Source organism: Podarcis melisellensis, assembly GCF_964234715.1.
Source record: "Podarcis melisellensis genome assembly, chromosome: 2".
NCBI classification, from domain to species: Eukaryota; Metazoa; Chordata; class Lepidosauria; order Squamata; family Lacertidae; genus Podarcis; species Podarcis melisellensis.
In genome coordinates, this window is record NC_138529.1 from 122,022,147 (window position 1) to 122,050,111 (window position 27,965).

The 27,965-nt window shown below is 45.7% G+C and overlaps 2 protein-coding genes and 1 long non-coding RNA gene across 5 annotated transcripts in view; 2 read left to right on the forward strand and 1 right to left on the reverse strand.

Moving 5' to 3' along the window:
• The first annotated feature begins 1,881 nt into the window (after window positions 1–1,881).
• Window positions 1,882–26,518, forward strand: LOC309364629 (uncharacterized protein). Of its 3 annotated transcripts, none has more exons than XM_081902307.1 (5): window positions 1,882–1,947; window positions 22,375–22,552; window positions 22,682–22,808; window positions 23,629–23,712; window positions 24,426–26,518. In XM_081902307.1, exons 2-5 carry the CDS (start codon window positions 22,478–22,480, stop codon window positions 25,955–25,957), a joined length of 1,818 nt encoding a protein of 605 aa, XP_081758433.1. In that variant the 5' UTR covers window positions 1,882–1,947; window positions 22,375–22,477; the 3' UTR covers window positions 25,958–26,518. The 3 variants fall into 3 exon arrangements, with proteins under 3 accessions (XP_081758433.1, XP_081758434.1, XP_081758435.1); XM_081902308.1 differs by having other exon boundaries at window positions 23,632–23,712; XM_081902309.1 differs by lacking the exon at window positions 23,629–23,712.
• LOC309364627 (uncharacterized protein) overlaps window positions 15,349–27,965 on the forward strand; it is a 77,526-nt gene continuing 64,909 nt past the window's right edge. Inside the window, exon 1 of the mRNA XM_081902300.1 lies at window positions 15,349–15,398. The gene's annotated coding sequence lies outside the window, so the exon portion shown is untranslated. The remainder of the gene's footprint in view (window positions 15,399–27,965) is intronic.
• Window positions 18,883–19,928, reverse strand: LOC309365426. The gene is made up of 2 exons (XR_014166135.1): window positions 19,732–19,928; window positions 18,883–19,312 (listed from the first exon to the last, which is right to left on the reverse strand). It is a non-coding gene; the product is annotated as an uncharacterized lncRNA (long non-coding RNA).

Sequence of the window (27,965 nt, forward strand, 5' to 3'; positions counted from 1 at the left end):
TTTTGGGAATTAATGTAAAATTAAGGAGCATTAGGAAAAATGTTGGAATGAAAATATTTGGCTTTAGTAGAAATGATATAAGGAATTATGTATAAATAAATACTAAGTTTTAAGCTTTAAGGTATTTTATAGTAAGATAAGGTTAAAATAAATTAAGGTAAATTGAATGACAGAATATAGTGAAAGATGGAAAGGATTTGCTGAGTTAACTAATAGGTTAGACTGTTAAGACAAATTACCAAATAAAAATTGAGAAAGATGGAAAGAATTTGCTGAAACAAGTAACAAAACTAGAAAGGGAGGTGTGAGGAGGTCGATGAATCAAGTAAATGAAGGATGGAGATATGGAATATAAGATGTGTGTTGTTGTTTTTTTATTGCTATTGGTGTATTGGTTTTTTTGTGTTATATTTTTTCCTTTTTGATGTATTGTTACGTATGTTTTGTTAAATTTTTGCTGTTTTCTTTTTTGCTTTTTCCTGTAATCTTTGAAACTTCTAATAAATATCATTTTTTTAAAAAAAATGAATTAACCAAGAAAGCGCCACCGCATTTCCCCAATGCCACCTCTGCTTTGTGAAATACATTCCCAATATAATGACATTGTAAATACTAACATATCCTCATGGACAGTCTAGGAGGGTTGGGAGTTAGGGGCAGGGTAATGCAGTGGTTCCACTCCTTCCTCCTAGGCCGTGAGCCACCTTCCCATGTCGTGCAAAACATGCAGAGGAGTTGGGTCTTTCCTGGTTCTCCCACTAAGGTAAAGGTAAAGGGACCCCTGACCGTTAGGTCCAGTCGTGGCCGACTCTGGGGTTGCGGCGCTCATCTCGCCTTATTGGCCAAGGGAGCCAGCATACAGCTTCTGGGTCATGTGGCCAGCAGGACTAAGCTGCTTCTCGCGAACCAGAGCAGCGCATGGAAACGCCGTTTACCTTCCCGCCAGAGCAGTACCTATTTATCTACTTGCACTTTGATGTGCTTTCAAACTGCCAAGTCAGCAGGAGCAGGGACCAAGCAATGAGAGCTCACCCCGTCGTGGGGATTTGAACTGCCGACCTTATGATCGGCAAGCCCTTATGATCGGTTTAACCAACAGCGCCACCCACATCCCACTAAACACCCCCTTTATTCCTGCTGCCACCAGAGATAATGTCTTAGCTGAACACTTCGCCCTCCATGTAGCCAAGAATGACAAGGTGTTGTTATTTACTTTACTTAAATATCATTTCTATTCATTCAGGTGGCACAGGGGAGTGTGGGAGCATCTCAAATCAAGCAGGCGTGTGACAAGAGCGTGCAAAATGCTTCACTGTAAGATCACTGGGGAGAAACTATATGGGGGTGTACAATGTGGGGAAAGGTTCGGTCTGGCTCCTGAAATCAGAGCGCTAAAGCAGCTTTTCCCAATAGGTAGTCTGCCCACTCCAGGGAACCTCCCCCCCCCAAGGGGGTCCGCAGCACCATTCACACAACAGAAACTATGGAAGAGATGGGAAATTTCATATGTGTGGCTCCATGGCAACCTTTAGGATTGAACAGGATTTTTACTCAGAAGTCAGGCCCACCCAATTCAATGGAGTAGATCAGCGTTTCTAAAGGGGGGGCGCATATTGATATTCCAAGGGGGTTACAGGGGAACATGATATTCCAATGGGGGGGCCAGGGCATGAGACTCGGGGGCCACATAAGGAAGTGAGAAGCGAAGAAAAGAAAGCAAATAAGTGCTCGTGCTTTGCAGTGGATTTCTAAATAAAAGCTACAAATAAAACATGGTCTGTTCACAAGAAAAATATTTAAATAGCTATCTTTCTCGGTCAATGAACTCCTAGAGAGGCAGGAAGTGACGGAGCAGGGTGGGGTGGGGGTAGAGGCAATGTCGGAGGGGGTGGGGTCTCCATGCACATCCTCGGAAGAGAAGGAGGCCTGCAAAGGAGGAGGGGAAAGGTGCAACTTTTCGGATGGGGGTGATTTGGGGTGCAGGGAGGGAGAAGAATTTGCTTTTCCTGCCCCTGAATCTACAAAGGGGGGAGGAGGAAAGGTGAGGGGGGTGAAAGCAAGGAAGGGCTCCCCACCTTTCGCTCTGGAAGGAGAGGGACCGCTGGAGATCCGACACGTGTTTCCCAAGGACATATGGGTGTGTGGGGGAGCGTTGGTTGGGAAACGAGAACTGGCAGGTCTTACCAGAGACGGCGCGTTCGCTCAAGCGAAAATCGGAGAACTCCAGGATGGAAGGGAAGACAATGGAGGGTTTGAGGAAAAAGAAGGGCTACTGTACTATAAGGGGGCACGGTATGGTTTCCTTCCCCAGCGGAAGCTCTCTCTCTCCTTGCTGGTTCCCTCTCCGGCATCATTAGGGAGCCTTGCCTCTCCACTCGGCTCCGATGTCATTTCCCTGACAGTACCAAAGGCACTTGATGTGTGTTATATTCCTTTGTCCTCTTCTTTACAGGATTTCCTTTCCCCCTACTCGGAAGCAAGCGATAGAAAGGACAGTCAGAGCAATCTGTACTTTCATTAGGAATCACCATTTCAATATATGGAATAAACAACGTGATTCAGTCAGTGAACACACTTAGTTCACATTAATGAACTGAAACTGTGGAGATACCACTTAAAAGTATGGATGGTGGCAAGGACATCTGTGGGAGTGGAACTCCTACAAAACATCAAGGAACTCACACAGAGGAAACACCATTTAAATGCATGGAGTGTGGAACATGCTTCTGTCATAGACAATCGCTAAGAAGGCATCAATATACTCATACTGGGGAGGGAAAATGCTTCTCACAGAGTGGAAACCTCTATATACATATGCGAACTCACACGGGGGAGAAACCATTTAAATGTATGGAGTGTGGAAAGAGCTTCCTTTTGAGTAATCAACTTAATGCACATCATCAAACTCACACGGGTGAGAAACCATTCAGATGTATGGAGTGCGGAAAGAGCTTCTCTCAGAGTGGACACCTTACAAACCATCAACAAACTCACACAGGGCAGAAACCATATAAATGCATAGAATGTGGAAAGAGCTTCAGAGTTCATGGAACGCTTAGAAGACTTAATCAAATTCACACGGGAAAAACCATTTAAATGCATAGAGTGTGGGAAGTGCTTCATCAATAGTGGAACACTTAGAAAACATCAATGGACTCACACAGGGGGAAAACCATTTAAATCCATAGAGTGTGGAAAGAGCTTCAGTCAGAGTGGAATCCTTAAATACCATCAACGAACTCACACAGGGGAAAAACCATTTAAATGCATGGAGTGTGGAAAGAGCTTCTCTCGGAGTGGACACCTTAAAAACCATCAACGAACACACACAGGGCAGAAACCATTTAAATGCATGGAGTGTGGAAAGAGCTTCACAAAGAGTGGGACGCTTAGAAGACATATGCAAACTCACACAGGGCAGAAACCGTTTGAATGCATGGAGTGTGGAAAATGCTTCCGTCATACACATTCGCTAAGAATGCATCAATTTTCTCATACAGGAGAGAAACCATATAAATGCATGGAGTGTGGAAAATGCTTCGGTCAGAGTTTGAGCCTTAATGCACATCTACAAATTCACACAAGGGGAAAACCTTTTAAATGCATGGAGTGTGGGGGAAGCTTCACTAAAAGTGGAACGCTTAGAAGACATCAGCAAACTCACAGGGGAAAAACAAATGTATGTTTGGTTGCAGAATAAATCCAGGCATATCTGGAGGATATGGACCATTTGGACTGCATTTCTTCCAGTTGACTGTCAGGCCCTGCCATCAGACTGAGACCGCCTTGTTGGCACTGGTTGATTATCTCTGGCAGGCGAGGGACAAAGGTAAAAGCTGTTTCCTGGTTCTGCTGGATCTCTCAGTTTCTTTTTATGCCATTGACCACGGTATCCGGTTACCGATTTGTGATAAAAATATATACCTTACCCAATTCGTCGAGAGTAAAGCTTTACTGGTCAGGTTGGCAACCATTGAACCACGAGTATTATTTACAAACTCCTCCGGTCATTGTGCGCACAAAGTCCCCACACCTCTCAACTCTTGGCTTGACCTCTCAGAAGTCAAGATAGAGTGATCTGAATTAACCCAGAAAGCGCCACCTCATTTCCCCAATGCCACCTTTGCTTTGTGAAATACATTCCCAATAAAACGACATTGTAAATATTAACATATACTCATGGATGGTCTAGGAGGGTTGGGAGTTAGGGGCAGGGTTATGCAGTGGTTCCACTCCTTCCTCCTGGGCCATGCGCAGAAAGTGGTGTTGGGGGTTGAGCATTTCAGAGCTTTGCATGCTCTGTTCACAGCCCACCTCTTTCTCTCCAGGACGTCTTCCAGGCTCTGAATTCTTTCTTGGCCACTTTGAGAATTTCATCCATGTCCCATGAGCCAGCCAGCTGGGGTTGGGGGGCTCTCCTGGCTGTAGGCAGCTGGGTCGGACTCTATTTATTCGCTTTTGCAAATAAAAGCCAGGATTATTTGCAAATAAATGCTTTTGCAAATAAAGGCCAGGAATGTCTTCACTGACTGGCAGCAGCAACCTGGGATTTCATAACAAGGGTTTCTCCCAGATGCCGGGGGGGGGGTCAACCTGGGACCTTTTTCTTGGATGCAAGGCAGATAGAATAACAGAATTATATTTAGTTAGTTTATGTATTTCATAAATTCAATCGCTGCTTGATTGCAAAACCCTAAAAGTGGTTAAAAGTAAAATGAAACTAAAAGATCAAGGAAAAGTCACCAGCATGCAGTCCAATCCTTTTCTGAGAACATCAGTGTCAATGCCTATGATTTCAAAATCACAGCTGAACAATCCCCAAGAAATGAAAATGGAAGTTGACAACAGGACAAGAAGAATGGATTCTTTGCACCCTAATGGTTGCCAAGAGGCTGATACTGATGAACTAACCGGAAGAATAAAAACATGACAACACAAAAGACAATGCAACACATGAACGGATAGCCTATAGACGCAGACTCTGTTTGGACGTATATATTGATATTTGGAATGAATTCATACTAAATGTAGTGGGATATTCGTAGCCATGAATGCATTAGGATAGTAACATCACTTATATCTATATAGTAATGCATAGAAATGATATTTAAGTAAAGTCAATAAAAAAAGAAGAAAGTGTGTGGGGCAGAAAATAGGCAAAGGTGCAGTATGATACATTCAGTAATTTTGCTGTACTTTCCCCCTAAAACGTTCTATTTGGTGTGCATTATGCACCAGGTATGAAGTGTTGGTTAGCTTAGTATTTTAAGAATAGCAATAAATATAACAACCCTAATAAAGGAACAAAGAAGAGACAGAAAGACTGAAACCACCTTCTTATGTGCACAAAGTAATCTTGAAACCCTTATATACTGTTATTAAAAGTAAATAACAACACCATGTCATTCTTGGGTACGTGGAAGGAGAAGTGGTCAGATAAGACATTATCTCTGGTGGTAGCAGGAATAAAGGGGGTGTTTGAGGGACGTGGGTGGCGCTGTCGGTTAAACCACAGAGCCTTGGACTTGCTGACCAGAAGGTCAGCGGTTAGAATCCCCATGACGGGGTGAGCTCCCGTTGCTCGGTCCCTGCTCCTGCCAACCTACCAGTTCGAAAGCACGTCAAAGTGCAAGTAGATAAATAGGAACCGCTCCGGCGGGAAGGTAAACGGCGTTTCCGTGCGCTGCTCTGGTTCGCCAGAAGCGGCTTAGTCATGACCCGGAACCTGTACCCCGGCTCCCTCGGCCAATAAAGCGAGATGAGCGCCAAAACCCCAGAGTCGGTCACTACTGGACCTGATGGTCAGGGGTCCCTTTACCTTTAGTGGGTGTTACCGGAAAAATCTGAGGGCTCCCTTGGACAAAAAGTAAAGACACCAACCAGAGTAAATTGGAGCAAATCAGCAGCCTGTAGGCTTGGTCTTTATTGAAGAAAGACTGTCGCGACAGGGTGCTCCCCTCACTTGCAGGTGAGAGGAAAGACCCAGAAAAATGGTGTGCAAGACCTTATAAAAACTTTTGAAATTGCCACCCTGTAGATCAAGACCACCCCCAGAAACATCATGCATACATTACAGAAAGGAGGGGTTGAGGGAGGAGTTGGTGGTAACCTGAGTGTCTTGTCACCTGGCTGGTTCCTCCTTTCCCCCCTCCCCATGAGTCACTTCCAGGAGACAAAGGGGAGTTTGCAGTTTCCTGCCCCCTGAGGGAAGATCTGATCAGAGTCCTTTGTTTCAGTCCATGCTGAATCCACTCCCATATGCAAGTTCTTTGTGATCTTGATTGTCTTCTGTCTGGGATCATCAGGGTTGGCATAGCCATAAGTGGGCAGGGCTCCTGTAGATGTGCTAGCATGGTGAAGGGATTATGGCTGCCCTGTATCAAACCTTCCTTCATGGAGTAAAATAAAAATGGAGCAGTGCAAATCCGATGTATGGTTGATTTTCTTATGAATTTATAACAGAAGTGTGGCATATGTAGTGTGTGAGTGTGTGTGAAGTTTGTACAAACAGAATGATTGGGGTGGGGGGGGTTCCTGCTACGTGGGAGAACCAGGAAAGACCAGGTGTGTGACTGGGCCAATTGGGAAAACCTATCCTAGAGAACTCAGTGGGAATTACTTCTGAGTAAAGTCTTTAGGATTGCACAAGAAAACATCGTGTAAATGGGGGGGGGCACAGCACGAGACACGGGGGCCACAGAGGCCAAGTGAGAAGTGAAGAAAATAAAGCAGAGAAGTGCCCGTGCTTTGCACTGGATTTATAAATAAAAACTATAAATTAAAAAAGGTCTATGTAAAAGCAAAATGTGTAAATAGCTCTCTTTCTATGGGGAGGGGCAGCCCACAGGAAGGAAAGAAGCTCGGAAGGCGGCCATTGTCGGGAAAAGGCTGAGGGACCGTGGGCTCCATCACCCTGGGGGCGCGTCCTTTCCCACTAAATTCCTAGGACTCTGCTTACAGGGAGCAATCGCCTGCCTCTCCCCCCTCCCCTGGGTAATGGCTTCCTAGAGAGGCAGGAAGTGACGAAGGAGGGCGGGAGGGGGTCAGTTGGACAGCCGGCCCCCTCTTTAAATGGCAGTGAAGGGAATGGGAAACGTGAACAAGGGAGGCCAAATTAAGATGCTGCATGTGGGAAGGTGGTGGTGAGAGCGAGGAGGGGGAAGAAAAGGACTTCACCCCCCAGAAAGGGCCTTTCCTGGGACCCTTCGGCTGGCGAAAACCAAGGCCCCCCAACAAGCGCCCCTCGGGGCGCGTCCCCGTTTCCCCCTGGCAGGAATCCCTCGGGGTGCTGCGGGCTGCGCGCGTGTGGCGAGGCGCGCCTCTTGATGGACATAAAGAGAGTCCATGAAAGGGGTTACGGAAGCGAGAGAGCCGCGATGCCTAGAGAGGCCTGGGAAGAGGCCCCTCCCTCCCCACTTCCGTCTCTTACCTCCTCCCCCCCCTCCCCGTTCGTCCTGGGAGGCTCCTCCGGATGGAGAGGTCGGTGCGCTCGAGAGAGATTCTGCGCGCAGGCCGAGGGGTGAGCCGTGCCAAGGGGGTCTCTGGGCGCAGGAGAGACTTTGGGACGGAGGGGGCAGGGGAACCTGGGGAGGGAGGGAAGCCTCCCTGGGGGAGGAAAGCCCCGTCCAGCATTGGCAGCGGGTGCAGAGAGAGAAAGAGACGCTGCCCATCGGAAGTGAGGGCGCTGGCGGGGGAATCTCCGGAGACGCTGCCTTGGCTTTTCCCTCCTGCCCAGAAACCTGCCTTGGGGAGAGGGATCCCTGAAAATGGGAGGGGGTCCAATTCCCCACCCTCCCCTCCTTCCTGGCAGCTGGACTCTCCTTCCTCCTGGACTCTCCTGGGGGCTTCAGAAGGTAGAGCAGCGTTACACCAAGCCAGGCCATTGGTCCAGCTGCAGAGGAAAGCGCAGGAAGTTCTTGAGAGGAAGGAGGGAGGGCTGTCCAGAGCGTATATTTGCTTCTGGTATCCTCTTCCAGGAAGGACCAGAAAAAACCCGTCTGTCTCTCCCAGGGTTTCAGTTCTAAGCCTTAGTTCCACTGCATGTTTAATTGAGGGGATAATGTGGTCCACTACTCAAAAAAATACGGCTGGAGGTGCTATGGAAATTCTTAAAGGATTTGTATATAATAGACATATGGACAGCCTTTCTGTATCTTTCTATATGTCAAAGGGAGTTACAAGCTGAGACACAATCCATCAGCACCCAAAGACAGTAAATGCATGCACCTTCCCAGTCTGGGGTGCTTCAAGGGCAATGTGTCAATTATCAGGATAGACAATGCCTGTGACTGGACGCTTTACACACAGACAGGTGCAGATGTAGCTCAATTATTGCCATTATTAATGGCGAGGTGTTTGAGATTCCCATATCTACAAACACTGTGTGAGAGAGAAAGGGAGTGGGTGGGATAATTTTTTATAACAATGCTGAAATTTTGTCTGTAACATTTGATGAACTGATATTGTGGTGCGAATTCCAAAACAACTATGCAAAACCCACAAAGAAACACACAGGTTGATGGTGGCGTGAGCTTTCCTGGCCCGCAATTCGCAGCATTTTCCTGCTGTCCACAAGGGTTTAGGCCATTATAGGTTTATTCGCCTCAAATGGGCCACCAGGAATTTTGTTGTGTTTGCTTCAAAAGATAAATGTTCCTGAAGACCTTGACAGTCACATATGACATATTTGTTCCACACAGGAGAGACTCTGATTCACAAGTCTAAGCACATCTTGCTAGAAAAAGAAAAACACAGAAATGTGAAGGGGAAATTGAGAGGTAAGCCCTTTGAGTATGCAGTGAGACATTTCACTACATTTGTTGTTGTTGTTTAGTCGTATAGTCGTGTACGACTCTTTGTGACCCCCTGGAACAGAGCACGCCAGGCAATCCTGTCTTCCACTGCCTCCTGCAGTTTCGTAAGACTCACTACGTTAAAACATATAAAAAGCCCCGCTGGATCGAGAAGATGACCCACTTTTGGCTTGTCTTCTGCAATTTCACCCATTTACCCATGTTTCTGTGGAGAGACATGGCCTCCAGTCTGCCCTTCCCTGCCCATTGCTAGGCAGGTTGTAGGCAGAGATACCTTTCTTTTTTTTACCTTTACGCAGAGATAACTACGTCCCACTCTTCCTCTCCATTCCACCAAATTCCCAGTATTAACCACTATATTTATTCTCATGTCTTTGGGATTTCAGGGAACCGGAAGATTGCTAGTGAAATTCAGGGGTTCCTGTACTCCATTATTACGACTGATTGAATTTGTTAGTCCCTTTAGTTTACCAGAGCAACCCAAAGAGACTTGCAACCAAACATTTTAGTGATTAAGACAAAATTGTCATTGGGAATTCTGAACCGGAGAAATAAATAGCAGGATTATGGAGAGAGAGAAGCTCCCTTTCAGGTGAGGAACCTCTGTATTTAAATTGGCAATTCAAGACAACCAGTGTATCTAGGACCATGCTGCATTATTAACGATACTTGATCATGATTAAAAGTTGATGATGCATTACTATTATCTGACATTATTTCATTTCCTAAAAAATAGGAACATAGAAAAAGGAAGAGTGTAGGAGATGTTAAATTAAGAGACGGTACCGAAGGCACTTGATGTGTGTTATATTCCTTTGTCCTCTTCTTTACAGGATTTCCTTTCCCCCTACTCGGAAGCAAGCGATAGAAAGGACAGTCAGAGCAATCTGTACTTTCATTAGGAATCACAAATAAACCATTTCAATATATGGAATAAACAACGTGATTCAGTCAGTGAACACACTTAGTTCACATCAATGAACTGAAACTGTGGAGATACCACTTAAAGGTATGGATTGTGGCAAGGACATCTGTGGGAGTGGAACTCCTACAAAACATCAAGGAACTCACACAGGGGAAAAACCATTTAAATGCATGGAGTGTGGAACATGCTTCCGTCATAGACAATCGCTAAGAAGGCATCAATATACTCATACAGGGGAGAAACAATATAAATGTTTTGAGTGTGGAAAATGCTTCACACAGAGTGGAAGCCTCTATATACATATGCGAATTCACACGGGGGAGAAACCATTTAAATGTATGGAGTGTGGAAAGAGCTTTCTTTTGAGTATTCAACTTAATGCACATCATCAAACTCACACAGGTGAGAAACCATTCAGATGTATGGAGTGCGGAAAGAGCTTCACTCAGAGTGGACAGCTTAAAAAACATCAGTGAAGTCACACAGGGGAAAAACCATTTAAATGTATAGAGTGTGGAAAGAGCTTCAGTCAGCGTGGAAACCTTAAAGACCATCAAGGAACTCACACAGGGGAAAAACCATTTAAATGCATAGAGTGTGGAAAGAGCTTCAGTCAGCGTGGAAACCTTAAAAAACATCAACAAACTCACACAGGGGAAAAACCATTTAAATGCATAGAGTGTGGAAAGAGCTTCAGTCAGAGTGGAAACCTTAAAAAACATCAACAAACTCACACAGGGCAGAAACCATTTAAATGCATGGATTGTGGAAAGAACTTCATTAATAGTGGAACGCTTGGAAGACATCAGCAAACTCACAGGGGAAAAACAATTTAAATGTATGTTTGGTTGCAGAATAAATCCAGGCATATCTGGAGGATATGGACCATTTGGACTGCATTTCTTCCAGTTGACTGTCAGGCCCTGCCATCAGACTGAGACCGCCTTGTTGGCACTGGTTGATTATCTCTGGCAGGCGAGGGACAAAGGTAAAAGCTGTTTCCTGGTTCTGCTGGATCTCTCAGTTTCTTTTTATGCCATTGACCACGGTATCCGGTTACCGATTTGTGATAAAAATATATACCTTACCCAATTCGTTGAGAGTAAAGCTTTACTGGTCAGGTTGGCAACCATTGAACCACGAGTATTATTTACAAACTCCTCCGGTCATCGTGCGCACAAAGTCCCCACACCTCTCACCTCTCGGCTTGACCTCTCAGAAGTCAAGATAGAGTGCTCTGAATTAACTAAGAAAGTGACTTCCGGGTTAGTGCCATCGGCCATGGCGGAATTCCTCTGATCCAGAGGAATCTGCTCCGCAAAAATCGGGTCTTGCCGCGGCGGCGAAGACCCCTTAAAAATCCCAGGCGGAAGAAGCCTGGGAACGTGGGATTCGGCTGACACCAGGAGCGCCCCCCCTACACGCAAGGAAACCCCTTTTCAGGGATGCGAAGCGACGTGGGGAGAGTGGCGCAGTGTTTTGAATCGACCGCTATTTTTACGGAGTGAAGCCGCACAGCCGTTGCCAGAGAGCGCTGACTTTTTCCTGTGGACAATTGGACTCTAAACAAGTACCCGTGAGTAGAATGGAAAATTGGGCTTAGAAACACTTTAATTTGGCACTCAGACAGGAAGATCTAAAACAGGAAGTCCGCCTTCCGTTTTTGTAAATAGCCTGAAGCAAAAATTGTGCACGCTAAAGTCTGGAAAGTTCTACATAAAGATTTAAAATTCCTCCTGTTTTAACCATCTAAACCCCTCTTGGAAGTAGGAGTAAAGAGGGGGATTTTTGACTGTGTACGCCTGCAGGAGAGAGAGTAAAGAAAGATAAATTTCCACCGTCTCAAACCTGGGAACGGGGTGTCAGAGACAGAGATTTTTGGTGAAGTTCATTGACTGTGAAAGTAACATCCATTGACAGATAAAGAAGAGAAACAAATTGTCTCCAATGTTGCATTTTGCATTTAAAAGAAACAAAAAACCCGAAAAATGAAAGTAACTTTCTTTTGTTGGATCTGCTTTCAAAAGATGGATACAAATAGAAATGGTCTCCTCTAGAGGGAGCTTGTTAAATTCCTGCTGGAGTCGATCTGGGGACTTTACAGCTGTGGTGATAAGGATCGTGGGACCAGACTGTGACCTTGAACAAAGATGTGTTTGGAAGAAGTTTTGGTGCTTGCTTTTTGCAAGAAAAGTGCTTTGTTGGAGCAGTTGCATGAGAAGATGGATGTGATGACTGTTGCAGTCAAAAATTTTGGACAAACAGTGAATATTTATACAGAAACCATCCAGGAGCCAACTCAAGAACCTGTTCTGATAGAGCAAGTGCAAACGCAGAAGATAGTGGAGGAGGCCGCTGCTGGACCTCAAGTAATACAAATGGAGAAGCCCGAGGCCCTACAGGAGCATAAGCCGTTGTTCTTGAAGGTTGAATCTGGAGTGGGCCGGGGGGGGGTCTGGAGTTGTGGGGGCCCTTAAGTTTGGAGGGACTTTGAAATATGTTTTTAAATATTTTCTGGGCTTTACTGTTGACTCTGGGGAATGGGCCGATCTGCTGAGGAGAGACGGAGATACTTGCGAGTTGGAACATCCCCGAGACCTACTCCTCAATAAGAAAGGAAAGAAATTAAGAAAGAGATCAACAAAAGATGAGGTAAAGTGTAAGTACAAACAAGAAGAAGATCTGCAGAAGGAATATGGAAAAGACTTAAGAGCCTCGGACATAAGATTACCAGGTTGATGGACTAGATAATGGACAGTAAGGATTGACATAACCCGAGACCAGGAAGAAGAGACGCGGGAGGAAGATTGGAAGAAAATTTAAAAATAAAATAAAATTGGGAATTAATGTAAAATTAAGGAGTATTAGGAAAAATGTTGGAATGAAAATATTTGGCTTTAGTAGAAATGATATAAGGAATTATGTATAAATAAATATTAAGTTTTAAGCTTTAAGGTATTTTATAGTAAGATAAGGTTAAAATAAATTAAGGTAAATTGAATGACAGAATATAGTGAAAGATGGAAAGGATTTGCTGAGTTAACTAATAGGTTAGACTGTTAAGACAAATTACCCAATAAAAATTGAGAAAGATTGAAAGAATTTGCTGAAACAAATAACTAAACTAGAATACAAAAAGGGACGTGTGAGGAGGTCGATGAAACAAGTAAATGAAGGATGGAGATATGGAATATAAGATGTGTGTTGTTGTTTTTTGTTTTTTTAATTGCTATTGGTGTATTGGTTTTTTGTGTTATATTTTTTCCTTTTTGATGTATTGTTATGTATGTTTTGTTAAATTTTTGCTGTTTCCTTTTTTGCTTTTTTCTGTAATCTTTGAAACTTCTAATAAATATCATTTTTTAAAAAAAAATGAATTAACCAAGAAAGCGCCACCGCATTTCCCCAATGCCACCTCTGCTTTGTGAAATACATTCCCAATATAATGACATTGTAAATACTAACATATCCTCATGGACAGTCTAGGAGGGTTGGGAGTTAGGGGCAGGGTAATGCAGTGGTTCCACTCCTTCCTCCTAGGCTGTGAGCAGAAAGTGGTGTTGGGGGTTGAGCATTTCAGAGCTTTGCATGCTCTGTTCACAGCCCACCTCTTCCTCTCCAGCACGTCTTCCAGGCTCTGAATTCTTCCTTGGCCACTTTGAGAATTTCATCCATGTCCCATGAGCCAGCCAGCTGGGGTTGGGGGGCTCTCCTGGCTGTGGGCAGCTGGGTGGGACTCTATTTATTCGCTTTTGCAAATAAAAGCCAGGATTATTTGCAAATAAATGCTTTTGCAAATAAAGGCCAGGAATGTCTTCACTGACTGGCAGCAGCAACCTGGGATTTCATAACAAGGGTTTCTCCCAGATGCCGGGGGGGGGGGGTGTCAACCTGGGACTTTTTTCTTGGATGCAAGGGAGATAGAATAACAGAATTATATTTAGTTAGTTTATGTATTTCATAAATTCAATCACTGCTTGATTGCAAAACCCTAAAAGTGGTTAAAAGTAAAATGAAACCAAAAGATCGAGGAAAAGTCACCAGCATGCAGTCCAATCCTTTTCTGAGAACATCAGTGTCAATGCCTATGATTTCAAAATCACAGCTGAACAATCCCCAAGAAATGAAAATGGAAGTTGACAACAGGACAAGAAGAATGGATTCTTTGCACCCTAATGGTTGCCAAGAGGCTGATACTGATGAACTAACCGGAAGAATAAAAACATGACAACACAAAAGACAATGCAACACATGAACGGATAGCCTATAGACGCAGACTCTGTTTGGACGTATATATTGATATTTGGAATGAATTCATACTAAATGTAGTGGGATATTCGTAGCCATGTATGCATTAGCATAGTAACATCACTTATATCTATATAGTAATGAATAGAAATGATATTTAAGTAAAGTAAATAACAACACCTTGTCATTCTTGGCTACATGGAGGGCGAAGTGTTCAGCTAAGACATTATCTCTGGTGGCAGCAGGAATAAAGGGGGTGTTTAGTGGGATGTGGGTAGCGCTGTTGGTTAAACCGATCATAAGGGCTTGCCGATCATAAGGTCGGCAGTTCAAATCCCCACGACGGGGTGAGCTCTCATTGCTTGGTCCCTGCTCCTGCTGACTTGGCAGTTTGAAAGCACATCAAAGTGCAAGTAGATAAATAGGTACTGCTCTGGCGGGAAGGTAAACGGCGTTTCCATGCTGCTCTGGTTCGCGAGAAGCAGCTTAGTCCTGCTGGCCACATGACCCAGAAGCTGTATGCTGGCTCCCTCGGCCAATAAGGCGAGATGAGCGCCGCAACCCCAGAGTCGGCCACGACTGGACCTAACGGTCAGGGGTCCCTTTACCTTTACCTTTACCTTAGTGGGAGAACCAGGAAAGACCCAACTCCTCTGCATGTTTTGCACGACATGGGAAGGTGGCACAGGGGAGTGTGGGAGCATCTCAAATCAAGCAGGCGTGTGACAAGAGTGTGCAAAATGCTTCACTGTAAGATCACTGCTAATTTCCCCCAAAATGACACCCATGGGGAGAAACTATATGGGGGTGTACAATGTGGGGAAAGGTTCGGTCTGGCTCCTGAAATCAGAGCGCTAAAGCAGCTTTTCCCAATAGGTAGTCTGCCCACTCCAGGGAACCTTCCCCCCCCCAAGGGGGTCCGCAGCACCATTCACACAACAGAAACTATGGAAGAGATGGGAAATTTCATATGTGTGGCTCCATGGCAACCTTTAGGATTGAACAGGATTTTTACTCAGAAGTCAGGCTCACCCAATTCAATGGAGTAGATCAGCGTTTCTAAAGGGGGGGGGCGCATATTGATATTCCAAGGGGGTTACAGGGGAACATGATATTCCAATGGGGGGCCAGGGCATGAGACTCGGGGGCCACATAAGGAAGTGAGAAGCGAAGAAAAGAAAGCAAATAAGTGCTCGTGCTTTGCAGTGGATTTCTAAATAAAAGCTACAAATAAAACATGGTCTGTTCACAAGAAAAATATTTAAATAGCTATCTTTCTCGGTCAATGAACTCCTAGAGAGGCAGGAAGTGACAGAGCAGGGTGGGGTGGGGGTAGAGGCAATGTTGGAGGGGGTGGGGTCTCCATGCACATCCCCGGAAGAGAAGGAGTCCTGCAAAGGAGGAGGGGAAAGGTGCAGCTTTCCGGATGGGGGTGATTTGGGGTGCAGAGAGGGAGGAGTATTTGCTTTTCCTGCCCCTGAATCTACAAAGGGGGGAGGGGGAAAGGTGAGGGGGGTGAAAGCAAGGAAGGGCTCCCCCCTTTCCCTCTGGGAATCAGGAGAGGCGATCTGCAATCGGCTGCAAAGGGGGGGGTCCTCTTCCTCAAACAAGGTTTGCATTGCAGGATGAACCCCAGAACCCTGAACTGCCGCCCCCTGGCTGAGTCGGGATCATGAAAGCATAGGAGCCAACTCATGGGGCCCGAGGGGTCTTCTCCCCTCCCCATAAGATATTTGGAAGAACTGCCCCCAATATTTTATTCAAGTTGGCATCCCTGTATGGGGCGGGGAGATATGGAGGGTGGGAGGGAGTCTGCTTTGGTGCAGGGGAAGCAGCTGGAGAACAGAGTCTGGATTGGGAGAGAGGGGGGAAATTTCGAATTGGGTGGGGGGTGAGAGATGGACAGTGTCAAGGGAAAATCGGCCTCCGAAGCTTCCTGAGTAAGAAAGGCTGATGTGAGAAGGAAGGGGGAGGCCCCCCAGTTCCCCTTTCAGAAATCCAAGTCTGGCTGGCTGAGGTTGCTTTGGCACAAAGGAAAGAGCCCTGTTCGGTTTCCCATGTTTGGGGGGGGGGGTTGCTGTGCTGCTTTTGTGCCCCAAAACTGGAGGGAAGAGGTGCATTTTCCATTTCCTGAAGCATGAAAAAGCACCTTGTCAGTTTCCCTCCTGCTTGGCAAGGGAAATGGGCCCATCGATGGCAGGATTTGAAACTGATCAAGGTCTCAGGAGCCCTTTAAATATGTTTATGGCAGAGACTGGAGGAATTAAATAAATGCCCCCTCCCCAGCTGGACTTGGGGGAAGGAGAAGGGGAGGGATGGGTTTTTGATGCTCCTTCTTTCCAAAAAGAGGCTTCTCCAGATATCCTCTTGGGACTTTGTCAGAAAGGAGAATCAAAGCTCCGGGGGGGGGGGGGAGATCTGGCCTGCCTTGCAGGATTGGCCCAGCGCAGAGGTGCTGAGGGACTTTCTCTGCCGGTGCTGCCAGCCTCACTCCTGCCTGGCCTCGTCCCCATCCAGGTTGCCAGGAGGGCCTTTATAATACTGTGGGTGTTCTACAGTGGGAAAAACTGTGGAAAGAAGATATGAAATTCACTATGTGTTATATATTGAAAGAAAATTACCTCAAAATTCAACATAGATGGTATTTAACACTTGAAAGAATAGCAAAAATGAATAAAAATTGTAGCAATGTCTGCTGGCGATGCAACACTGGAAAAGGTACTATGATACATATATGGTGGAATTGTTTAAACATCAAACAATTTTGGGAAATAATATATAACGAAATGAAAAAAATGTTCAGATATTCATTTAGGAAAACAGAACTCCTATTAGAATAAACAAGTTCCATTTCAAATACTGAAATACTAAATAAGATGGATAACAATGTGTAGTAGAAAAAGAAGTATGAAATTAGGTTAAAGGTGTGTGAAAGAAAGTAATAGAAGTGGAAAGAAATTGCAGTTGAGTAGATTGGAAGTCTAACACAAAGGTGGGGTGAGGGGTGCTGGATGGTGATGGGAAAAGGAATTATTTGTGGGATTGAGTGTAAGTATGTTTGAACACTTAAGGATTATATGAAATGTATGTTTGTATGCTTGTATATTTGTAATATATGTGTATTAATGATGAATTATTTTAACAATAAAAACTTTAAAAAAAAAAATACTGTAGGTGATCTAAAGCCCACCACCTGGGCAATGCTCACACAAGAACTCTGCAAGGTGGGCCAGGATGACAGCCTGTTTCATGTTTGGAACAGGGGTGGAGACCATTATCCAGCCTGAGGGCCTCATTCGATCCTGAGCAGCCTTTCAGGGGCCACTTTCCATTGATGGGCGGGACAGAGGAGAGAGTTGGTCGGGCTATGGGGCTGACTCTGAGCTTTGTCCAGGAGCTGCCTGCCTTCCAGGGATTTTTCCCAGCCCCACAAAAAAAACCCAGGAGGCAGCTGGGAAGCGTTAGAAAGAAGGTGTGGTGCTGGGGAAATTCCTGAGGGCCAGAGAGAGAGAGAGAGAAAGGATTTGAGGGCCAATTTAGCCCCTGGGTCTGAGGTTCTCCACCCTGCAGTTTGGGTGCTGGGCTTCCACCAGGGAGACCCTGTCTCCCATCCCCATGCTCAGGAGGGATGCCCTGTGCCCAGCTTGGACCCCCTGATTATTTCTCCTCCTGTCCTTTCTCCCAGTGTAGGAAAGATAAAAGGGGACAAACACACATAGGTTCCTAAGAGGAAGGACTAGGGGGGCAGTCAATCAATTGCAGTCAGAGAATTGGGAATGTGGAGTTGTGAAAAGTGGAGCATGACAGTGGTGTTTAGGAAGCAGGATTGGCTCTGGAATCCTGGAACTGTAGAGTTGAAAGGGACTCCAAGGGTCTTGTAGTCCAATTCCCCTTTTAAAAGAACAGCAGCATAAATCCCATTCTTATAATTGCAATAAAGGAACAATGAAAATTCAGAAAGACCGAAAAGTAATCCTTAAACCGTCCTACGTTGTTTATCTTTTAAAAATTTGTTGTTTTACAATACCTTCTCATTCATGGCTACGTGTCATGTTCGGGAGTTCCCCCCTCCCTTTTGGTAGCTCACCGATGAGAATTAATGAGAAGTTGGTAGATTTCTAGTCTTTTTATTTCTGTATCATGTTGCTAGCACAAATAGGCAAGTCCTCCCAAGGATAGTAGTTCTTACCCACTTCCAAAGAAATGTCCCTCCTTCCCTGCTTCTCCTTTGTTCTGATTGATGTATCTCCCAGCTGCTTCCCTCCTTTCTGCTTCCTAGCTACTATCTCAAAGCTGGGTAGCTCCTATCTCAACTGTGCAGCCTCTGAATCTGCCTGTCTCTCTGCATTGTGAAACTCTGGAAGGGGGGGGGACTTCCCTCTCCTCTTCTGTTACAGGCTGATCTTCCTGAAACTGCATTCTCCAGTCCTCCAATTCAGACCAGCCTCTGACACTAACCTGCAAAGTGGACAAAGTTCCATGGTGGCAGCCAGAATAAAAGAGGTGCTGAGGGGAAGAACCAGTATGGGGAGGGAAGGTGGCACAGGGAAATGTTGGCATTGCCAGTGGTTTCAGGAGAGTCATTTCCCTGCGGAGAGAGGGATCCCTGTGCCCCCATAACTGGCCCATCTTTCAGAAATCTGTAGAAAGAGCAGGCAGTATAGGAGGCCGAAAGCAGAGTTAATCTGGATCTGCTCCTCCCTCTGCCGGCATTGAACATTTGCCCATGACATGAAGCAGCCATAGCAGGTGTTGCAAGCTGCCAATAGTTGGGCTTCCCCCCCAAAGGCCCCCTCCTCCATCGCCTCCCGAGAAAGACGGATGCCAACAGGGTCTCTCTGCCTGAGGAGGATTTCACCTGGGACCTCCTGCATGCAAAGCATTGAATTTGAGACCTTTATGAAAACAACAATATTCATTTATTCAGAGTAAATACAGCTTTGTCCACTGCCATAATATCACAGAATGATCACTCCAATCCTCAGTCCGAGATCACGGTCATGTTGGCTCCCCCAATACCCTCAATAGGAACCCAACTACTGATCTGCTTGGCTAGACACTTCCAATCATTATAATCTTCTCCACAAATACCTCTGTGATGATGGTGGTGGTGGTGGCATTAAAATAACCTGTTGTTCTTCAATCAAGGGAGAAAAAGGGAGACCAGACTGTGCCAAAGGTGTCTTTTTTGGAGATATCTTTGATTAGACACCAATGGTGTGTGAGGCGTTGTGACAGAGTAATGGTCCAGATGTTATTAATCCAAGCTTCTATTGCCCTTTTAGAGGTTTCCTTCCATCATTTCGCAATAACTGTAGTCTAGCTGCTGTGAACAGAAAGGAAATTAATTCTTTAGATTGAAGCGTAGAATACGGGGTCAAATATATAAATATGGAAGACAAGAGAAGGCAGTGGAAGACAGGAGTGCCTGGCGTGCTCTGGTCCATGGGGTCACAAAGTGTCAGACACGACTAAACAACAACAATGGTTATAATAAGTTAAGTGCTGAATAAGGACAGATAGATTGTTTCGAGATTTTGGAGGTCAGATAAAAAGCTCTTCTCCAGAAGACATGGACCATGGTACACACAAAAGGAACACATTGTAATGACACTGGACCAGCCCTTAGTGTTGTCTTAAGTTGCTGGTCCAAATATCTTCCCAGGAGGAGGCTTTTCAGAAATGCGGGGGGGGGGGGTCGTCTTTCGCTGCCTCTGCGGGGAATTGAACCCAAGAATTTCTCACTAAGTAAACGGGAATATAGAGCTTGCCGGCTGGGAAGGAAATTCATGTTTGCAGGGAGGGGGAGGCGGATGTCCTGCCACTCCCCTCCCTCTGGGTCAATGAGCTCCGCTTCCTAGAGAGGCAGGAAGTTCTTTTTTGGGGGGGGAGGCTATTTGGAGGGGAGGGGTCTCCATCCTCATTCGCGGAAGAGAAGCGGACTTGGAGAAGAGGAGAAAGGTGCCGCATATTTGGGGGTTATTTGGGGATGGGAAAAGGATTTGCTTTCTCTCTCCCTGAATCTACAAAGAGGGCAGCTGGGAAAGGAGGCGGGAGGATTGCGGGGGGGGGGGAGAGAGAGAAAGAAAGCAGGGAGGGGCTCCGCTCTTTCCCTCTGGGAATCATGGGGGGGGGGGCTGAATGCAGGCAATCCTGTTGCAAAGTGGGGTCCGCCCCAACAGGGTTTGCATTGCAAGATCTTCTCTGAAGCGCAGAGATCAAGCCAGGCTCCCATGGCGGAGGGACTGGGGGGGGCGGGGGCGAAGACACTTGAAACGAACCACAAAAGGGTGGCCCCCCAGTGCAACTTAATTACAAACTTAATTACAAAGGGATTTGCAGCCCCACCCTGTGCATGTTGACTCAGCAGTTAGTCCTTCTCCGTTCAAAGGGGGGGGCAGCCCCATTCCACCTAGTGATGCTCCTCTCTGTTTTAACACCCTCCATCTCCCTTCTCACTGCTCCCCCCCATCGCTCCCCCCCCCAGGATCTGCCTCCTGCTTCAGGGAGCCGGTCTGGGCGGGACGGGGGGGCTGAGCTCCTCCAGGACCCTGATCTGCCCTCCCCCCCGAAATCTGCTGCTGTAGCCCCTGCCTCAGTGGGCGGAGATGGGGGGCAAGCAGGGGAGAGGAAGTGGAGGCAGCTGGAGAACAGAATCGTCTCTGGAGTGGGAGAGAGGGGGGAGATTTCGAATTGGGTGGGGGGGTGACAGATGGACAATATCAAGGGAAATCGGCCTCCGGAGCATCCTTAGTAAGAAAGAGGCTGATGTGAGAAGGAAGCAAAAAGAAACCAGAATTTACTTCTTGGGAAGGGGGCGGACCCCTAGCTAATCTTGAGGAATGAAACTGATCCTTCTTCACAGATTTTGATGCTCCTTCTTTCCAAAAAGAGGCTTCTCCAGATATCCTCTTGGGACTTTGTCGGGAAGGAGACTCAAAGCTCCCAGGGGTGGGAGATCTGGCCTGTCTTGCAGGATTGGCCCAGCGCAGAGGTGCTGAGGGACTTTCTCTGCCGCTGCTGACAGCCTCACTCCTGCCTGGCCTCGTCCCCATCCAGGTTGCCAGGAGGGTCTTCTAACACTATAGGTGTTCTAAAGCCCACCACCTGGGCAATGCTCACACAAGAACCCTGCAAGGTGGGGCCAGGATTACACCCAGTTTAGTGTTTGGGACAGGGGTGGAGACGCTTATCCAGCCTGAGGGCCACATTTGCTCCTGGGCAGCCTTCCAGGGGCCACTTTCCATTGATGGGCGGGACAGAGGACAAAGTGGGTGGGTCTATGGGGCGGACTCTGAGGTTTGTCCAGGAGCTGCCTGCCTTCCAGGAATTTTTCCCAGCCCCACAAAAAAACCCCAGGAGGCAGCTGGGAAGCGTTGGAAAGAGGGTGTGGTGCTGGGGAAATTCCTGAGGGCCAGAGAGAGAGAGAGAGATTTGTAGGGCCAATTCAGCCCCTGGGTCTGAGGTCTCCCACCCTGCCGTTTGGGTGCTGGGCTTCCACCAGGGAGACCCTGTCTCCCATCCCCATTCTCAGAAGGGATGCCCTGTGCCCAGCTTGGACCCCCTGATTATTTATCCTCCTGTCCTTCCTCACAGTATAGGGAAGATAAAAGGGGACACACACACACAGAGAGAGAAAGAGAGAGGGGGGGTTCCTAAGAGGAAGGACCAGGGGGGCATAAGCCACTGAACTTCATATCTCTGTCCCCTAAACTACAATCCGTGTTAGCGCATAGAGTGCTCTAAATATTTCCATCCACTCTTCCTGGGTGGCTGTTTGGGGGAAAGGAAAAGTGAGATCTGCAGATGTACAGACCGTAACACTTTCTGCGAAGCTTCATTAAGAGTTTGGGATTTGATCCCAGAACTTTCCAAACCGAAGCTGAATGTCCCCTAAAGACTGAGGCAGCTTCTATTATTATAAAGTTCCTGTAGAAAGGATTACATCCTTCCAGTTCTCTGGCTTTGTAATTAGAATTTATGAGCATTAGTTTATTAATGTTGGTACAGTGGTACCTTGGGTTAAGAACTTAATTCGTTCTGGAGGTCCGTTCTTAATCTGAAACTTCTTAACCTGAGGTACGAATTTAGCTAATGGGGCCTTCCGCTGCTGCCGCGCCATCGCCGTGCAATATCTGTTGTCATCCTGAAGCAAAGTTCTTAACCCAGATTACTATTTCTGGGTTAGTGGAGTCTGTAACCTGAAGCATCTGTAACCCGAGGTACCACAGTATTTGTAATTTATAAAAGGTATGCTATCTGTGTAAATGTCTCCCACCCTAATTAAATCTGCCTTTCTTTGAACAGCCCTGAGACCTCCGGGTATAAGGCGGCATATAAATTCAATCAATTCTTATTAGTATTATTTCTGCATTGTTCTCCTTAAAGAGCTGCTCCCTGCATTGAAGTGCATCTTGTCAACAGCTGAGAGAGTCCTGGAAGTGGCCCAGTTTACGCCTCCTCCTCCTCCGTCCTTTCCACTGGCAACGCAATGGCCTCCGAGACCCCCTCTGAACAGTCTCTTCTTAGAGGTGGAGTGGAAAGAGGAGCCAGGCAGCTTCCTCAGGTAGGGAAAGAGCAACGGGAGGAGGGAGGAGGGAAGAGGCACAGATGGGACCACCCAGCCTCCCTCTGTGTTGAGTGGGGATGATGGGGATCTAAGAGCAGCTCTGTTTTCTTCCTCTTCTTCTTCCAGGCCCTCTTGACCTTTGAGGAGGTGGCTGTGTTTTTCACGGAGGAGGAGTGGGCTCTGCTGGATCCAGGCCAAAGAGCTCTGCACAAGGAAGTCATGGAGGAGAATTATGAGATGGTGGCCTCTCTAGGTAAGGGCAGATTTGTATCCCTCTTGGCTGCTAGACGTTGAAGGTGTGAATCTCCTGTTTGAGCCATTTATTCATTCCGTGTCTTCTTATTTGGCAAATCCTCATAGACGAATAAGATTGTCTTCCATGAACACGGTCTTAACGGTGTGTCCATAGGTGACTGTGGAGTCCGATTCTGGATCCACATATCCTTCGGCAGTTGGGACATAGATTTCCCGGAGGGAGTTAATCACAGTGAGGGTTTGCCAAACGTGCTTTCCTCTTAGCTTGTTTCTCCTTTTCGTCTTGAGCTTGTGCTTCTTCAAAGTCCATTACGCCTTGGTAAAGGCTTTTCTCCAGTTGGAGCACTCGCACGCCAGTGTTTTCCAATTTTCTGTGCTTCTACTTCATGTATTTAGATTTGCCTTCAGAGCATTTTGAAACCTCTTTTGTTGTCCATCGATATTTCTCTTTTTCATTCTTAAGTTGGGAATAGAGTAGTTGCTTTGGATGACGATAATCAGGCATCTGAACAACATGACCAGTCCAGCGAAGTTGATGTTGAAGATTGTAGTTTATAGCAACACTGTACTTTTGTCAGTAGGTAACTCTTCGTAAGCTGATATTGTGGTATGAATTTCCCCCTAAAACCTATGTAAAATCTACAGAGAGACTGACAGGTTAATAATGGTGGCATGAGGTTTGCTAGTCAGTGTCATTTATCAACTTTTAATGGGCCACCAGATACTTTGCTGTCTTTGCTTCAAAAGATTAATACTTTTGTATATATTTATAGTCAAATATACATAAACAACACTTCTGTTTTACTTATTCCACATAGCAGGGACTCTGATACTCAAGTCTGAGCTCATCTCCTCGCTTGGAACAGAAAAATACAGGGATGTTGTCCTGGACCAATTGAGAGGTACATACTTCCACTTTGCTGTGAGGCCGTACCTTTGTCTGTCTCCTTTCAGTGTGTAGGAATATAAAAAGAGCCCTTTTGGATCAGAACAAGGGCCAATCTTTGCCAGCATCCTGGTGCAGGTTTAGGTGATGTGTACAGCTGGTTGGAATGTATCAGCCAGATATTACAGATCAAGGGGGAAAGAAAAAACAGTATAGCATTTTCACAGGAGGGGGAAGATGGAGAAAAGTGTCCCTCCAGATTTGGCTGCACTACAACTCCCATCATCACTGGTCATTGGCCATCTTTGCTTGGGCTGATGGTACTTAGAGTCCAACCACATCTGGAGGGCCATACATGCCTCACCTCAGCACAGATGTTTTCTCTTGGTGCTCAGTGGGAGTTGAAAGTTCAGGTAGGTAGCCATGTTGGTTTGACACAGACGAAATATATATTTTAAAAAAATTAAAAATTGTCCAGTAGCACCTTAGAGACCAACTAAGTTTGTTCTTGGTATGAGAGTTGAATACTAGATACTAGAAGACTGGATACTAAGAGTTCTTGAGACTATTTTCAGGTCCCCTCCCTTTCCTAAAAATGTGGTACATAGGAGAAGGAGGGATGCTGGAGATGTTAAGAGAAAGTGCTGATTGGTCTTGTTGCATGTTAAGTTCTCTGGTTCTCTTGCTTGAATACCTAAGAATATTTTCTTATCCCCCACTTTAAACCAGGTGATGAAGAAGGCAATCAGAATATTGAGGGGCCATCTGCAAAGTACTTCAGTGCGAGTGAATACCTTAGCACCCATCTACAAACTAACACAGGAGAGAAACCCTTTAAATGCATGGAGTGCGGAAAGAGCTTCAGTAAAAATGGAAACCTTACTGTACATAAACAAATTCACACAGGGAACAAACCATTTAGATGTATGGAGTGTGGAAAGAGCTTCAGCCTGTGTTCACAACTTACTATACATCTACGAACTCACACAGGGGAGAAACCTTTTAAATGTATGGAGTGCGGAAAGAGCTTCAGTGAGAGTGGGAAACTTACTGTACATCAACGAACTCACACCGGGGAGAAACCCTTTAATTGTATGGAGTGCGGAAAGAGCTTTAGTGCAAGTGGAACTCTTAGAAGACATCAGCGGATTCACACTGGGGAGAAACCATTTAAATGTATGCAGTGTGGGAAGGGCTTCAGTCAGAGTGGAATCCTTTCTAGACATCAACGAACTCACACGGGTGAGAAACCATATAAGTGTATGGTTTGTGGAAAGTGCTTCAGTGCAAGTGGAAGCCTTTCTCTGCATCAGGGTACTCATACAGGAGAGAAACCATATAAATGTTTGGAGTGTGGAAAGAGCTTCATTTGTAGTGGGAGACTCACTGTGCACCAACAAAATCACACTGGGGAGAAACCATTTAAATGTATTTGTGGGAAGGGTTTCAGTCAGAGTGGAGCTCTTGCAGTACATCAACGAACTCATACAGGGCAGAAACCATTTAGGTGTATGGAGTGTGGAAAGAACTTCAGGCTGTCTTCACACCTTACTACACATCACCGAACTCACACAGGGGACAAACCTTTTAAGTGTATGGAGTGCGGAAAGAGCTTCAGTGAGAGTGGAACTCTTAGAATACATCAACGGATTCACACTGGGGAGAAACCGTTTAAATGTATAGAGTGCGGACAGAGCTTCAGTCACAATGGAACACTTACTAAACATCAACGAACTCACACGGGTGAGAAACCATATAAGTGTATGGTTTGTGGAAAGAGCTTCAGTCAGGGGGGAGATCTTGCAACACATGTACGAACTCACACTGGTGAGTTACCATTTAAATGTATGAGGTGTGGGAAGGGCTTCAGTCGTAGTGGAAATCTTAGAATACATCAACGAACTCACTCAGGGGAGAAACCATTTAGATGTATGGAGTGTGGAAAGAGATTCAGTTGTAGTGGAAATCTTAGAATTCATCAACGAACTCACACAGGGGAGAAACCATTTAAATGTAAGGAGTGTGGAAAGAGCTTCAGACGGTGTTCACAACTTACTATACATTGGAGAACTCACACAGGGGAGAAACCGTATATGTGTACAGATTGTGGGAGGTGCTTCAGTGAGAATGGATCTCTTAGAAGACATCAACAAACTCATACAGGGGAGAAAACATTTAAATGTATGGATTGTGGGAAGTGCTTCAATGGGAATGGTAGTCTTAGAAGACATCAGAGATCTCACAGAGAAGCAACTGTTTAAATGGAATGGAGTGTGGAAAATATTTCAATTATAATGGCCTTCTTAATAAGCAACCACAGACTGTTATGGGGGAGAAACCATTTCGGTTTTTTGGAGTTTGCCGTGTTTTTCCCACAGGGTTCACTTTGTCCCTCATATCAGCAAACTCATATAAGGGGAAAATTCATTGTAAATTTATGGAGTGTATTTGATGTTCGGGTGTTTGTATGGAAAGCTGTACATACATGTATTAAAGCAAATAAAATGCCTCATAATAGTAAGTATGATGAAAGATATAATGTACTGTAAGGTATGTGCAGAATGTGACTCTGGAGTGCTCATTGTGAGTGAACATGTCCTGAGATTCGGTTGATATTTGGTCTTTGGCAGAGAGAGTTAGGAATGGAGAATTGTGAAAAGTGGAGCACAAAAGTGGTGTTTAGGAAGCAGGATTGGCTCTGGAATCATAGAACTGTAGAGTTTAAAGGGACTCCAAGGGTCAAGTCCAACTCCTTGTTATAAGAACAGCAGCATAAATCACATTTTTATACTTGCAATAAAGGAACAATGAAAACACAGAAAGACTGGAAAGTAATTTGTATTTTATAAATTCATTGTTTTACCTTACCTTCTCATTCATGGCTTGATTAACAGCAAAGGGGGTAAAATCCCAAATGGCAGCTGGAATAAAGGAGGTGCTGAGGGGAACAAACAATATACGGAGGGAAGGTGGCACAGGGAAATGTGGGCATTGCCAGTGGTTTCAGGAGCGTCATTTTCCTGTGGAGAGAGGAATCTCTGTGCCCACGTAATTGGCCCATCTTTCAGAAATCTATAGAAAGAGCTGTCAGTATAGGAGGCCGAAAGCAGAGCTCATCTGGAGCAGTGGTCCTCAAACTTTTTAAACAGGGAGCCGGTTCACTGTTCCTCAGCCACTGTTGCGGGCTGGATTATAATTTGAAGGGGAAAAAATGAATGAATCCCTATGCACACTGCACATATTTTATTTGTAGTGCACACAAAACCAGGAAAAACAATACAATATTTAAAATGAAAAATGATTTTAATCAACGTCAACTTATAAGTATTCCAATGGGAAGTATGGACCTAGTTTTGGCTAATGAGATGCTCAATATCCGGTTCCATATTTGTCGCTGCTAGTCGTAGCAAGTGATGCTAGTGTTCATCAGTTAGTCTGGATCTGGTTGGAGATTTCAGATGTTTCATTTGGGGGGAAATCTGTTCACAGACACAGGTGCTGCCAAAGATGGTTGCAATTTTGAGTGCATGGCTCCTGGGATTTAAGATATGTCTCAGAGGGGAGAGTGTTGGAATTCTGCCTCGGTCAGAGGAATGTGCTACAGCGTAGGCACCGGCAGATATTCCTTGGCGACCTCCCCGCTGCTACACTGCTGATAAGCAGCCGAGGTCTCGGCGATTCTTCTCAGATGTGTGAGAGGAACACACCGTTCTTCCTCTCTCCCCTTTGGTGTCCCCCAGGGAGGGGAAAGAAGCAGACAGAAATCTATTTACATCTTTTATTCCTGTCTCTTATATCAGTACAGAGAAACATGTCTGCACTCCACAGCAGTAAGAATAAACTCCGCCCATGTACTTCCAGTACGGGTCATATGACACACACACTGAGCTAACATCCGGTGCTCAGTACAGAACGGACTGCCCCTTTGTTCCCATGGCAACAGTCACAAACATCCTGTTTGGCTTTCCAGCCACAAGCAGCTGCCTTAGCTGCTATAGCCTTTGCTTGCTGCAGCATTGGTGCTTTAAGATAACATACTCCCCCTAAAGTATCAATGCGTGCTGCAAGCAAAGCGTCATCCAGAGAAGAAAACAAACAGTTGTTATACTTATAACATTCCCCTGTTGTTTCAGTTCCACCCTTGGAACTACCCGCCACTGGTTTCACCAATGTACCTCTCTGGTTGTGTGACTTCCAAGGAATGAGTGCTTCTGCATTACCTTGGTTAGGAACTCTCTTTTGTGACTTTGTCTCTGACTCAGACACAGC